Source organism: Gekko japonicus, unplaced genomic scaffold (genome assembly GCF_001447785.1).
Source record: "Gekko japonicus isolate JY-2015 unplaced genomic scaffold, Gekko_japonicus_V1.1 scaffold1654, whole genome shotgun sequence".
NCBI classification, from domain to species: domain Eukaryota; kingdom Metazoa; phylum Chordata; class Lepidosauria; order Squamata; family Gekkonidae; genus Gekko; species Gekko japonicus.
In genome coordinates, this window is record NW_015172605.1 from 361,204 (window position 1) to 375,704 (window position 14,501).

The 14,501-nt window shown below is 43.5% G+C and overlaps 1 protein-coding gene across 1 annotated transcript; it reads right to left on the reverse strand.

Annotated features, from left to right (window-relative positions):
* Nucleotides 1-13,688, reverse strand: LOC107119161 (stromelysin-1-like). Its single transcript, XM_015421614.1, has 10 exons — nt 13,543-13,688; nt 12,156-12,397; nt 10,515-10,663; nt 10,300-10,428; nt 8,704-8,865; nt 6,208-6,358; nt 4,643-4,776; nt 3,037-3,196; nt 2,219-2,322; nt 1-480 (listed from the first exon to the last, which is right to left on the reverse strand). Exons 1-10 carry the CDS (start codon nt 13,648-13,650, stop codon nt 377-379), a joined length of 1,443 nt encoding a protein of 480 aa, XP_015277100.1. The 5' UTR covers nt 13,651-13,688; the 3' UTR covers nt 1-376.
* Between the last annotated feature and the right edge of the window lie 813 nt (nt 13,689-14,501).

Below are 14,501 nucleotides of genomic sequence, written 5' to 3' on the forward strand. Positions count from 1 at the left end.
GCTAGCATTATTGTCCTTGGTTGTTCTTATTGTTGTTGCTTTAACAACAGCAGCCGTACTCGGTTCTCTCTCCAGATGATCGGCTCTCAGATCCCCTTTGGATAGCATAGAAACGTTTGGCACCATTGTTAAAATTCCAGGGGCACAGGGCTCTCTATTCTACCGCTGTTAGCTATTGGTGATATTTACAAAAATAATCATTTTGTAATAAATATTATGACTAGATGTTCGGTTTAAAATTTTCCTTGTCTTAAAGTGCATCAACAGTAGTTCTTTGGAAGACACATGGATGCGGGCTGAATTGAATAAAGCCTGTAAGCAGTAAGGCTTGTTGTGGATCTTCTCTTGTTCATTGCCGCTGCATTTTCCTCTGTGGTCACTGGCAGCCAAACCAAGAGTTGCTTTTCTTTACATTAATAACTCTTCTCCTCTTGCTGTCAAACTCATATTGCTTTGAGCCACTGAATAAATAGAGATGTCCTAAAAGAACAAGAAGAGACAAGACTTCTAATGGCAGGGCTGGCTTTCAAATCCTAGTATAGAGTCTCCCTCATGTTCTCCTGCTTGCCTTTCATTCTTCAACCTAATTTAGCCTGTGCTATGAGGACACATGAGATTTAGCATTTGAAGCAGGGAAATATCTAGTAAGTAACTGACCAGCCTTCTCGAAACAGTACATTGATTCACACTCATTGAAATGGATGGAAATAACACCAATTAAATTACATTATTAAATTTGCAGATGACACCAAATTGGGAGGAGCAGCGAACACACCAGAAGATAGAGACAGAATTAAATGAGATCTGAACACACTGCAAAAGTGGGAGGATGTGAACAAGATGCAATTAAACAAGGATAAGTGCCGAGTTCTACATCTGGGTAAAAAAAAAAAATGAAGCACACACATACTTATTTAATGGGTTTAAATTAAGGGTGGGAAGTTACCAGCTGGATCTTAGGAAAAACTTTTCTACAGTAAGAGTTGTGCAACAGTGGAATCAGCTGCCTAGAGAGGTGGTGAGCTCCCCCTTGCTGGCAGCCTTTAAGCAGCGGCTGGACAAACCCTTTTCAGGGATACTCTAGGCTGATCCTGCACGGAGCAGGGGATTGGACTAGATGGCCTGTATGGCCCTTCCAACTCTGTGATTCTATGATTTTACACAGATGTAATGGCTTAGGAAAGAAATCTCAAATACACAGACATACACACATACCTATAGACATTAATAACACCAATAACCCACACCCCATGATTTATGGTGCAGGCAGATGGTAATTTAAGAGCTCCTTAAATTTGCAACCTGATGCCCCAGTCAAAAGAAGCATAGCATTCTAGAATGCTAAGGCAGAAGCCTGTAGTCCCATAGGTGAATGAGCCACAGATATCTACCTAACCACTCTGCTTAGGCTACATCCACATGGAGGTTTATCACTGCCTCAGCTTCCAAACTGTGGTGGGTTTCCCAGGGCATCCACACAATGTTGTCCTCTAATCATCTACTTTCCAGACTTTTCTGATCCATGATACTTTCTTCATGGAACCTGGTTTAGTACAATATTTCCCAAAAGAATGCAGTTCAAGCATGTCAGCAAGCCATCTGGACAGGAAGGTGTACATTTTCATATATTTTAGTACATGTGCTGCCGAAGCGAGCACAAGGAAGGTGTACATTTTCAAAGATCCTGTCTCTACTGGTGCCATTTTCTGTCCATCAGCATCTCACAGCTGCCTTTTCCCCAGCCATGTCACTGGAGGCCTTTTTAAAATCAGTCTGCATCACATTCTACTAGAACCTCTGATTCCCCGCTGCTGGGTTTTTTTTTTAAACAGGAAGTATCTAGCTGTTTTGATTGCAGACATATAAGGGGTACACCTTTCCACTTATATCTCCAGATCAAAAAGGGCTACATTTAAAAAAAATGGAACCTGGGAGTTCATAAGAAGTGGGAGATCATGGCAACAGATCTCTATAACAGTAGTCCAATAGCATTACCAATTTATAAAAAGCCATCAAATGCTCTTTGGAGGTGTGCTGGGGAGGGGAATAGAAATAAAATAATAGCTGATGAAAGAAAATGTTCATAAGACTCCCATGTAGATGCTCTGATGTCAGTGTCAATGACAGGGCAAAAGAGAATCCTCACCATACAGATGCAGCCATAGTTACTAAAGGTCTTTTTAAAAATGCCAATCTATAAGGACTGCTTTCCACTTACCATTATGCTGTAAAGCAGCATCCACTGTGGAGCCAATCCCAGGGAAGTCAGCTGCTATCTTTCCTGGATATCTCCTCTCTATATAATTCCTGGTTTCATCATATCTAAAGAAAGAAATGGGTTGGAAATCAATGGAGCTGAGAAGACGAAGCACTAACTGTAGGTGTCAGCATTGCCCCAAACTTTTTACGTGCATCAGAGAACACCACAAAACTATAAATTTAAAGTAAAGTGAAGGAATGAATTTATGCAAAAACTAGCATAATTAATTTGTTTGTTTGCTTGCTTGTTTTAGATGTTTCTAAGTACTCCTTTCTCTGGGACCCAAGGTAGAGGAAAACGATTAAAAAATTCTTTTAAAAACAACAATTAAGGATTTATGCAAAACTGGCTTCAGTGCAAATATCTGAGTCTTCTTTACTGTGCTTTATCGATAGAGAAGACCTGCCTATTTTCAACAGGAGCAAGCACTTGCCCCATCATAGTGCACAAAGCTAGGCTAATTGACCATTTGAGTGATGCCTTGCCTCCTGATAATTGCATGTGTGACCTCCTCTTTTCTAACTTTATCCTGTCTTTTGGACTCCTGCCACTTCCTGTTTGTGAAGGGGTCTGGCTTCCCATTCCTGTTTAGTCTCAGGTAAATTCTGATGAGTTCAGTGGCATTTATTCCCGGTGAATTACACAGGGGACTTGGTAGTGAACAAGTAAAAAACCCCCTTTAACTTAGTGACTGATACAGTTTTCTCTGTTACTGTCACAAACTATTAAAAAGGCTTCCAGGATTGTCCAGCATCAGGCCAAGAATTTCCACTCACCTCCAGTACTTGTCGCTCGAAAAGAATAATGTTTTCTTTGTGTTCTTGTCATAAACAGCGGCATCAATTTTCTTAACAATGTGGGGGATGCCCAGTGCGTGGATGCTCTTTGGGTATCCTGGCTGTATAATATTGCCTTTGGTAGCCCAGTACTGCTCTCCTGTTGTTGTTTTTAATAAGATAGAAAAGATCAGACAAGTCTTAATCAGAAACACTGACATTTCTGTATTTCAAGTTCATGCGAAGAGCATGGAGAAAAACATCAGTGAATTGAGAAGAACACTGTAAGCTGTTTTGGGTCTCCACAGCAGAGAAAGGCGGGGTACAAATAAATCAAATAAATAAAAGTAAAGAAATTTCTTCTATTCAGGGAAATGGGATTTTGGAAGAGATCAGGGCTCTTTCATAACACTGCACACATAAAAGCTATTTGCATGACTTCCCCTAGTGGTACTAAGGGCCATGTATTGACTATGTATGTAACATAATGGTCAAAGGATTTGAGTAGGTCTAAGAAGACCAGGGTTTGAATCCCTACTTAGCCAATGAATCTCTCTGGGTGACTTTGGGGCAATTGTTCTCTCAACCTGATCTACCTCGTGGAAGGATACAATGGAAGAGGAGAGAATCATGCACGGCACCCTGAGTTCCTTGAAGAAGAGAGAACTGAATGGCCAGCGGCCTTGGCTTTGCCCACTGAGTCACATTCTGAACAGGCAGGGGTTTGGATCCTCCAGAAATTTTTGCTGATAGAAGTGATTTCTGTCAGTGGAATGTGATTTTCTTGTCTCCCCCTCCTGCCACACCCCAAAATGCTGTGTTGAGCTCCATGCTTTCCCTGTTTATTCCTGCTGTAATCCATATTGGGCCCTGATCTGGATTGCCCAGGCTAGCCTGATCTCATCAGATCATGGAAGCTAAGCAGGGTTGGCCCTGGGTAGTATTTGGATGGGAGACCATCAAAGAATAACAGGGTCATTATGCAGAGGCAGGCAGTGGCAAACCATCTCTGAATGTCTCTTGCCTTGAAAATGCTATGGAATTACCATAGATCAGTTTATCCATTTTAGAATACAGGAGGAGGAGGAGGAGGAGGAGATTGGATTTATACCCCGCCCTTCACTTGGAGTCTCAGAGCAGTTTACAATCTCCTTCCCTTCCTCTCCCCACAACAGACACCTTGTGAGGTAGGTAGGGCTGAGAGAGCTCTGAAAGAACTGCCCTTGAGAAAACAGCTCTGAGACAACTTGTCATTGACCCAAGGTCACACAGCAGCTGCATGTGGAGAAGTGGGGAATCAAACCTGGTTCTCCAGATTAGAGTCCGCTGCTCTTAACCACTACACCAAACTGGCTCTCAGGTACCCTCCTCATTTCTTTTCCACTACTGCTTTTTAAAGGCTTTTGGAACTGTGATACCATTGCTCTCCTAAATCTGAACAACTAGACTATTTTTGGTAATACTGAGTAGCTCCTATGCAGGATTTCTGGCACGACCTATTAAATCGCACAGCAGAAATATCATTCCTTGCAGACACTCTCCTTACCTTCAGAAATTTCAGTGCCTTCGGGTTAAAAAAGATACTTAGCATACTCAAAATAGTTACCTTTGAAAATAAATAATGTATCTTTATTTTCAACTTCATACGCAGCATCTATTCCACCATCCAAAGTTGGCCAAAATGCAGAAATAAAGTCTTTTTCAATGTTGCTTTGTGCAGGGCTCTTCCGCCACATGAATCTGTGGAAGAAAAGAAACAAGAAATTTTACCTCAAATTGTTATCAGAATTCTAGCTAAGAAAGTGTTTGCATTAAATCTTTTACATGTGATGGCTTGATGTTCTATAAACTTAACTTGATGGCTTGTTTAGAAATCCACCACATAGTTCCCAGGATATAGTTGACCAGAGCTTTTTTTTTTTTTAAAGAGGTGCCAGAACTCTCAAGAGAGAAATGAAGTTTTCAATCAGTATACTGAAAACTCATGAACTTTTAAACATTTTTAAAAGAATTTTGTTGAACAGGTTCCAGAACTCCATTCCGGTGCATTCCCCCAGAAAAAACGTCCTGTAGTTGACCAATAAAAGCAACTAATTGTGAATGATAAACCTCCTGCTCACCAGCCAAAGATGATATTTAAAGGGCATGTAATAGACAATACATTTAATATACTGTGGTTGATTTTGTCACTTGGATGTGAAAGTAAATCTGTGAGCTCATTGGTTCTGCACTTAACACTTGACAGTCAACTTCTGCCTAACATCTGAAGCTACATCTGATACTCAGTGGGGTTCATTCCCTGCCAATTATTCTTTTTTAGAGGGGGGGGGAAGAATCACCGTGGGGGATGCAATCTAGAGGAGGAGAGAAGTGAGAGAAGGGTTGGCTTAACCTTTTTACCCCTGGGGGGAGGGGCAAAAGAAATAGTTTCTTTCTCCCCACCCCAAACTGATGGTTTAGGAATGGGCTCCCCAAATCACTGCTAGCCTTCCACACCCCATTGAGTGTGGGCAGCAGCCCCTGCTGAAAGCCTGCCACGTGAGCCCCAGACAGGGTGGGCATGAGTGGCAGCAAGAGCCTGCTCCTCCTCCTCTTCTTCCTTGGTGGATGGAGACCATGAGTGGTTGGAGCCCTTTTCAGCATGGGGCCCAGGGCCACAGCCCCCATTGCACATTGTCTAGACCATCCCTGAAGTCTCCTCCTTTTCTCTGCAGCTTGATTTCTGATTAACCTCCCTACCCCATTTGCCATATCTAAGTAAACCTGGGGTGCAGCAAAGTTTCCAGGATGAGAGATCACAAGACCCCGACTTCCAGTGGAACAGCAGGAAGTCCACTCCTGATACCCCCCCCCCAATACTTTGATGGGTACAGAGCAAAATTTCCCCCAGCAGGAGATCAGAAGCTGACTACCAAGTGACCCGTCATCAGTGGGGAAATGTTTTCTGGGGGCTGAAAGTAGCCTGTTCTTACAAACATATACAAACTGGCCATGAACGCCCAAACAGCATGTCGATTAATTGGCTGCCGGATTGCCAGTGGTGAACAGGAAGTCTGCCGAACTAGCAGGTGTTCAAATATCCCAACTCAAGATTGTAGCCCCCATAGGTTTAGGGTGTGTTTTTTTTTAATACACAGGACTAATGTCTTGAGAAATTCAGGACTTATTTACCTTTCTTTAAAGAACAGAGTTTCTCCTCGGAGACTGGTGACAGCATCAAAAGATATGTGAGGGTTGCACAAGTCTACCACCTGTTCTGTTAGGTTTGTTGGTGATTCAGACCCTGATGACTGACCATCACCATTAGCTTCTTCAGAGGGTCCTTGAAAAAAAAGGCAAAGAGAATGACTGTGGAATAATAATCACCATTTGAAAAGGTGCAGCTTGGAGAACTTGTTAGAGGATACACACCAAGATATATTGTAGATCAATCTAAGTGAAGCTCTGCCAAGTTACATTAGGTGATGCTCTGACACACTATTTTGTTCCTTTGAAGCCCTGTATGGCCAGGGTCTGGCATACCTGAGGGACCACCATTCCCCATATGTTCCCCCAAGGACACTACAGTCGGGGACTGAACATCGACTGGTAACCCAAGGTCCCAAAGATATTAAATTTGCTGTTACCTTTTTTTGGTGGTGGCTCCTACCTGGGGGGATGAGCTCCTGGAGGCGATCTGGGCCCTGCGGGACCTGGTGCAGTTCCGCAGGGCCTGCAAGATGGAGCTCTTCCACCATCACTATACCATCACCGTACCACCACCACTAAATGGAGTGGGTGTCATCGGGGAACGAGACGGCCCTGGGAGGAAGGACGGATCGCTGTACCTCCTGGAGTCTACCATGTCGCTCTGGGACCACTTTGTCATGTGTGACCCCATCAGTTATTTGTGACATCTAGAGCACTTGTATTTTTTATATAAATGATTCTTTTATTGCTTGTTTTATCCTGTTTTTTCCCTGTTTAATCTTGGCATATGTGCCTAATTTGTTAGTTGCCCTGAGCCCATTCGGGGGGAGGGTGGGGTATAAATTTAAAAATAAATTTTTTTAAAAATTATATTGTACATGATTCATAAAATTCTGGTGGTGGAAAGTGCCATCAAGTCACAGTTGACTTACGGTGACCCTGTAAGGGTTTTCAAGGCAAGAGAAGAACAGAGGTGGTTTGCCATTGCCTGCCTCTGCATCATGACCCCAGACATCCTTGGTGGTCTCCCATCCAAATACTAACCAGGGCCGAGACTGCTTAGCTTCCAAGATCTGATGAGATCAGGCTATCCTGGGCCATCCAGGTCAGGGCCTGGGTTGCTCTAGGAGGACCCAAAAGCCCCTGGACTACGGAAAGCACAGCCAATGGGAAGGCCTCACCACAATCCTATGTGTATTTATTAAGTCCCACTGAGTGTGCTGGCTCTCATTCCAAAAGAAGTGAGCATAGGTTTGCAGCCTCGATTCTTCTCTATGCAGCAGGACAGAATTTCTTGCAGAGGAAGACAGAAGTTGGGCACAGAGCTGGGGCTCACACCTCCTGACGTATGTCCCCAGAGTGGGTATCCATGAGCCAAAACGTATTCAACTGATGAGATTCCACACTCAAAACAGATTTCAGTTGGTCGACCAAAGGCCGATAAGGCTACCCACTTCTGTTTTCAAAGATCTCAAATACCTAAGAGTATTTCCAGAGTGCAGGTGGAGAGGTATGTTCTGTGGCTGCCCCACCACTTGCAGTATTCCCACCTCCTAGGGCACCTGAGCTTTAATGTGCGCAGACATTTTTTAAAAATTGAGCTGGCTTTGGAGGCCTGACTTAATCAACTGGTAAAGAGCTGGGACACTGCAGTTTGTTGTCTTTTTTCCCTGTTCTGTTTGGATTCTTTAACAGGATACAGCTTACTTGTCTTTCTTAAATCTGATCCTGTCTTTAGAGGAGATGGCATCTTTCTCTGTACTAAAGGAAAAGTTGGTCCCTCCCATCCTACAGAGGTTGGCCACCATTCAAGTGCTTTACTTGGGCCCCGGTCACACGGAGCATTTGCCGCGCTAAAGATAGGCGGATTTTCCAGGCACGATCACACCGCAACATCTGGGAAGCATAGTGCTCCCGTGGCTAACCCGTGGCTTCCCATCGAAGATGAGGTACTATGTTTCCGAACAACACGGGGCAAGGGCGAGCGTCTGCACAGGATGCGCACAATCATGCGCACCTTCTGGTGAAATTTTTTTTCCCGATTTCCATGGAAGTGGCGCCTAGCGATTGCTGGTATGATTGCGGCGTGCCGCCTCTTTGCCATGCTGCAGGATAGTCGTGTGATCAGCATCTCCCCCCTAACCACGGGACCTCGACGGGACGTCTGATCGGGCAGCCATGCGATATTTTGCCCTGGGGCAAACAGCCACACTTCCCCCCCCCACATTTTCTGGCCGGTGTGACCGGGGCTAGTGTTGCTTACTTAGTTGATGACTTGCATGTGTGAACAGGCCATCCCACATCTAATACCACAAACAGAATGTTCCTATCAACCGCCCCCCCCAATCCCTTCAAATGCGATGAATCACTACATTTGGTCTTAGCCAAAAGGCTTCTTGGACTTTTAGCTAAAATCAAGTGCAGTATCTGTTCTTAAATGGAGTCCACCCACACTTTGAAATTGGAATCTGCACTTACCATAAAGAGACTGAATGCCTTCAACATCATCCTGGTGAAGCCTGACCTTTGCGGGGTCTGAACGTATGTATTTTGGAAACATCAGAGCCTCTGGAATTTTGGAATGGTCAAGACCCAGTGAGTGGCCAAACTCATGGGCAGCCACATGGAAAAGGTTGGTTCCTTAAAAGGATCAGATAAAGCACGATCAGTGGTGACATGACTTTGGCTGCATGATAGTGAAAAATCACACATTAGTCTGAAGTAGTGTGCATGCACACGGAAGCTTATACCAGGAATAAAACTTTGTTGGTCTTAATGGTGCCACTGGACTCAAACTTTGTTTTACATTAGTCTACTGTACAATATCAGACATGCTTTTTGTAAGGTTATGAAAGTGTATTCTCTTTTGCCATTTAGAGATATACACCTTGAGTTTCCTTTTCCTTTCCTTTCCTTAGGCCTGGGCCCATCAAAGGGAGGATCTTGAACAATAAAACTTGAGAGCTTAAATAAGACCTATGTCTGAAAACACCTCCATATGCCTTGAGTTAAGAAAGGCATGCAAAATTTAATGCTCAAAACTCATAGCATGGGTTTTTTCTCTCATAAAGATTCCCATAAAGAACCAAGGAGACTTTTTCAGGAAAACTGATAGGAATAGCAACGTTGCAGTACACTTGACATACATACTGAACCAAATAGAATGAATGCTACAGATAAATCATTCTCTTCAGCCTTATTCTAGGGGGAGGGTTGCTGATGGGAAAGAAGACCTATGTCGGAATTCACCAACTGAACTGTTCCTATAAAGAAACCATCTATGTGGGTTGGGCTAAAGGTAACAATGACGAGGAAAACCTTCTGGATAACCTATGGTTATCTGTCAGACCAAGCCACAAGAGATCAGTATTTTGCTACAAGCAGATGGCTCCATGGTAAGTGGTGTATCCATTTCACCATCTTAGAAGCAGTCTCCACACAGGGTTGCCAAAAACCAGGTGGGACCTGGAGACCTCCTAGAATTAGAACTGATCTCAGGCTACCAAACCCCTGAGGGAAAATGGCTGCTTTGGAGGGTGGTCTTTGTGGCATTATTCTCCACTGAGGTTCATCCCCCACCCCCCAAGACCTGATCTGCCAAAGTTCACGGTGTTTCCCAAACCAGAGCTGGCAATTCTATCTCCACACCAGGATGGCGTGAGAACTGGCCACAATTCTCTACTTGCTCTTCATGTAAAAAGAGTATGCTGCTTTTGTTACTAGAAGCACTGTGTGAGGGCACTCTAGACTGGGAACTCACTGAGAATAAATATGACTAATTGTATTGGAGCAATGATTGCTGTCCTTGCATTGACTTCAATGACACTATGAAGCTGCCTCATCCTGCATCAGACCATTGGTCCATTGAGTTCAGTAGATATGTCCGGCCTGAAAAAAAAGTCAATTTCAGGGTTGTTTTTGTCAATATATCCAGGAATATATTTGTATTTTCACACCTGGATGCCTCAGTGTTGTTTCTGTCTTAATATTTTGCAGTCAAGGGAGTTTACCTCTTAACAGCCACTACGAAAACATGCAAGACAGAATTTAGAAATGCCAAAGACTTGGAAGTACCTTTTGCATCCTTTGTCCAGTCCTCATCTTCATCCAGATGAACATATCCACCATGAGCTGGTGAAAAGGCATGACCCACTTCTCCATTGGGCCCATCAAAGGGAGGGTCAAAAGGAATCATGCTGTGTACTTGAAAGATCAAAGGAGGGAAATCTGTAACTCCTCCCCTTCAAGAAATTAAGTAAACTTGGTGGGGGGGTTTCTGATTTACTTACCTCCAGCACCAAATAAGATTAATATATCTGCAGAGTCTCCTGATCCCTCGGTGAAGGTCAAGGGGGTCACATCACTCCACATTGTCCAAGCTCTCCTGATGGCCTCCTCTATATCAGCACGAGGCATGTCTGGTGTGTAATTCTGAAGACTTTAAAATAGACAATGGTAAAGGAAATGGATATTTGATCTAAAAGGAGCAACAGCTTTAGAGAGAACTGGAACTCATGCCCAGCCTAGGATCTTCAAGTACCCTGTTTCATGCAAGAAGACCTGAATCCTAAAACGAGCATAGTTGTGGGACAAAGATGCCAAAATTCAGGCTGATTCTAACTATCTTCAGGAAGCAAATACAGGGATTTCCACATTTTATTCTCACAGGACACCTATCAGCACATCAGCTAATGTGCTTGACAGGTTTCCTGTCAGCATAATACGGGGAATTCCCTGTATATGCTTCCTGAAGATGCTTAGAAGAACAGCGAGATAGAATCAGCCTGAATTTTGGCATCTTTGTTCCACAACTATGCTTGTTTTAGGATTCTGGATTGGTGAAATCTAAGTCCTGTGAGACTTGCCTGATGCCCGGTTTTACAGGATGGGTGGTGTGTCCTACCTTCAGCTGCAGTCTCATGATTACAATAACTCTCCTCCTGCTATCAATTGTTTGCTGTGTTGAAACAGCTGGGGCAACACTAGCCATCGCTACGAAATACACTTTACAGGGCACTCCATTTTTACCCATAAGCATTTATAAGAGGCATCTGTTTATGCCCCACCAGAGTTTTTTTTTTAAATAAAGAGAGTACATGCAAATATATTTAAGAGATACCAAATTGCTGTCTTCTCTCCTCTCATCTCCCACTAACTAAATACTTTATGTAATAAGCAGGAAATGTCCATGATCTATATAGCTATAAAGCTATAAAGAGATAGCTGCAGTCATTAGTTGAAGATGTGAATTCACCAGTGGCTTATGCTTAGAGCAGCAGTTTTCACACTTCCTCCCTGCCAGGTCTATTGGGTTGCATGGGTACCCCTGCACAGCTGGAGAGAAATCCTTGCGGGTCGAGCTTTTAGGTAAATTCAAGCTCGGGCTTCTTACTGTCTGGAACCGATTCAGATTACACCAGAACATTCTTCTGTAGCTATGCAAATCTGGATGAAGGTGGATGATAGAGGAAAATTTTCTGGGAAACTTGTCCACCATGACTAATTTTACCAAGAAAACCCAAGACACAGGCTAAAAACTGGTATCTTGCACAGTCGACCTGCTACATGTCTTTGATTGTACTGATGTTACCAAGTCTAAGAAAAAAGTGTTCTCACTGTGACACTGTGACAAAGAAGGCAGATCCTGGCTGTTCGGTTTCCTCCTCTGGCTCTAGCTAGCAGGAGGACAATGTGAAGGGCTACATCACTTCTGCCTCTCCAGCCTTTGGATGCCCCAAAAAGGGTATGTCATGGTCTCCCAGATTGCAACCTTACTTCTCTGTATCTTGGATCTATGCTATGCTATGCTATGCTATGCTATGCTATGCTATGCTATGCTATGTTATAGGTTACAGCTTCTAAAAGAACCCAGAAGTACTGTACCAATCCTTGTGGCATCTGAAACTCAAGAAAGTATATCAAACTCTTACCGATACGTTAGGTCTTTCTTTGGCCATTTTGGAGACAGAGGAAAGGTTTTGAATCCTGCTATATCAGGAACCCCACATCTGGGGGCCTTCATTTCCTCCAAAGTGCTTGCGTCTAGTTTGCCTGTCACTTTCAGCCCAAAGAATTCCTGCATTTGTCGTAGTTTGTTGGCATCAATTTTATCCTGTCTGGTTCGAATGACAGGTGTTCCTTCCTGTTCAGGGTAATAGCTGTTGAGGTATTTCTGATGGGAAGAACAAATACACCTGATTGCTTTAAACATTATTTCACATGCAATTAAAAAAACCCTGCTTTTTATTTTTCTTCCTTTGTTGTCAATATACCTGCTATGAGAAAGGTTACTCATTTCAGAACATTTGCAGATCAGCCTCTCCCAGGACATAGATTTGGCATCATATTAGCTAGCCTTTAAATGCCGAGCAGAAACACTATTACTGTTGCCTTTAAGTGAAAGATGGGGAGTTTGAACTATTTCACAACTGACCCCAGAGCACGACTTATTCTGATTCTATTCTCTGATTTTGACTTTGTTGTTTATAATTCTTTAAAAGTCTCATTCCTATGTCTGTGTGCCTCTTTGAACTACAATTGAAAGACAAGATACAAACAGCCATAACAAATAATTTCTAAACTATATAAAATCATTCCACCTATTTTGTAGGCATGCGGCAGGCCCCGGGGTCAATTCCCAGCATCTCTGGTAAAACGCATGAGGTAGTAAGTAACATGAAAAACCTCTGCCTCAGAACTTGGAGAGCTACTGCCGGATCAGAGTAGACAATGGACCACCAACCTGATTCAGTATAAGGCAGTTTCATGTGTACGGGTGAGGAAACTGAAGGCAAAAAAAATATATGTCAGGCCCCAGTCGCAGGACAAAGTTGCCGCGGGAGAGGCACGGATGGTGGGCGGATTATCCGGGCGCGATCACACCCCAACATCTGGGAAGTGGAGCGCACCTGTGGCTTACCACCGACAATGCGCGTTAAAAAACTAGTGCCTCCAGACGCCCGTGGTGTGATCGCGCCGGCGTGCAGCATTCCCTTCTGGTCCCTCGTTTACCCGCTGGCGCTGAGGGAAGGATCCGTGGTGTGCCGCCGGCACGTCTGATCTCATAATCGCGGATCAAACTGCGCCGGGGTAATTAGCCATGCCTCCCCCCCCCCCGTGATATCCGACCCGTGTGACCGGGGCCTCGCTTCCACAAAGCCTACCAGTTTACAATAGAGCAAAGCTTGAGCCTAAATCCCCTCTTCCTTCCCTTACCCTGGATAACAGTCTAGGGTCAGTTAACACAACACATTTAATGACTGCCTATTCCTAATCAGTCTGCTCCTCCTCTGCTTAATGTCTGGTAATGCATCTTACCTGGGCAAGCTGCATGTCCTCTGCTGTGACTTCTTCAGTTTGTGGGAGGATGGGCAAAGCCCATGACAGTGCTCCACAGAGCCCGATCAAGAGTAGAAAATGTTTCATTTCTGCCTTCACTTCTGTTCACCAGCCTCAAAACACTGCAGTTGTTCTGCCAGTTGTTCTGTTAATGTGCCACACATGCCCTGATATATATACTCTGTGTTTGTACAATAAAATAAACAGGAGTATGACTCATAGCATTAGAACATCCTCTGACTTGCCAGGCACAGAAAATAATCACAGCATGAATGAAATGGGACCCAGTTTTCCCAATCCCAGATTTGACAATCACTAATAAAGTGACTGGATCCTACCATGCTTTGGTTTACATTTTTGTATTCCAGGAAAGGAAGTGTCTGAACAGGTCGGACTAAAAAGAAACAAACCTTCCCTCAAAATCTCTTTTTCAGCAAAAAAAGAAGTTTTTATGGCCTTTCAAGGAGAATCAAATTATCTCCTATCAAAATAAATGTGGGATCAAAATAATGTGAGGTTTGCAGCAGTCTTTCCCACCCCACCACCAGACATTCCTTTTAATCAGGCTAGGGCTGTTAAAATCTTATTATTTCAATGTATTATATACTAGCATGTAGATTGAAATTGAGCAAACTTCAGAGGACGGCGGAAGACAGGAGGGCCTGGCGGGATCTGGTCCATGGGGTCGCGAAGAGTCGGACTCAACTGTGCGACTGAACAAGAAGAAGATTAACATTTAATTGAAAGATCTATATATTACTACAGCTGTTATTTTTAATCTATTGGCATGCAAGTATGCTGTTTGTAGGATGGTGTTGTTATGTGTTATTTGGTAATTACTAAAACATATAACATTATTATGTAAAAATAAAACAGTTTAAATTAATATCATAGTCTGACGGTGCAGGACAAATTCTGAAGATGTTTCTGTTATAGGA

What these genes read in the sequence shown, in the direction of transcription:
- LOC107119161 (XM_015421614.1), bottom strand. Translation starts at nt 13,650, where the DNA reads ATGAAACATTTTCTACTCTTGATCGGGCTCTGTGGAGCACTGTCATGG. An exon ending in ACTCTGTTCTTTAAAGAAAG is followed by an intron (nt 4,777 to 6,207) that starts GTAAATAAGTCC and finishes TTTCTTCCACAG; the next exon opens with ATTCATGTGGCGGAAGAGCC. An exon ending in TGCTGCTTTACAGCATAATG is followed by an intron (nt 481 to 2,218) that starts GTAAGTGGAAAG and finishes TTGTTCTTTTAG; the next exon opens with GACATCTCTATTTATTCAGT.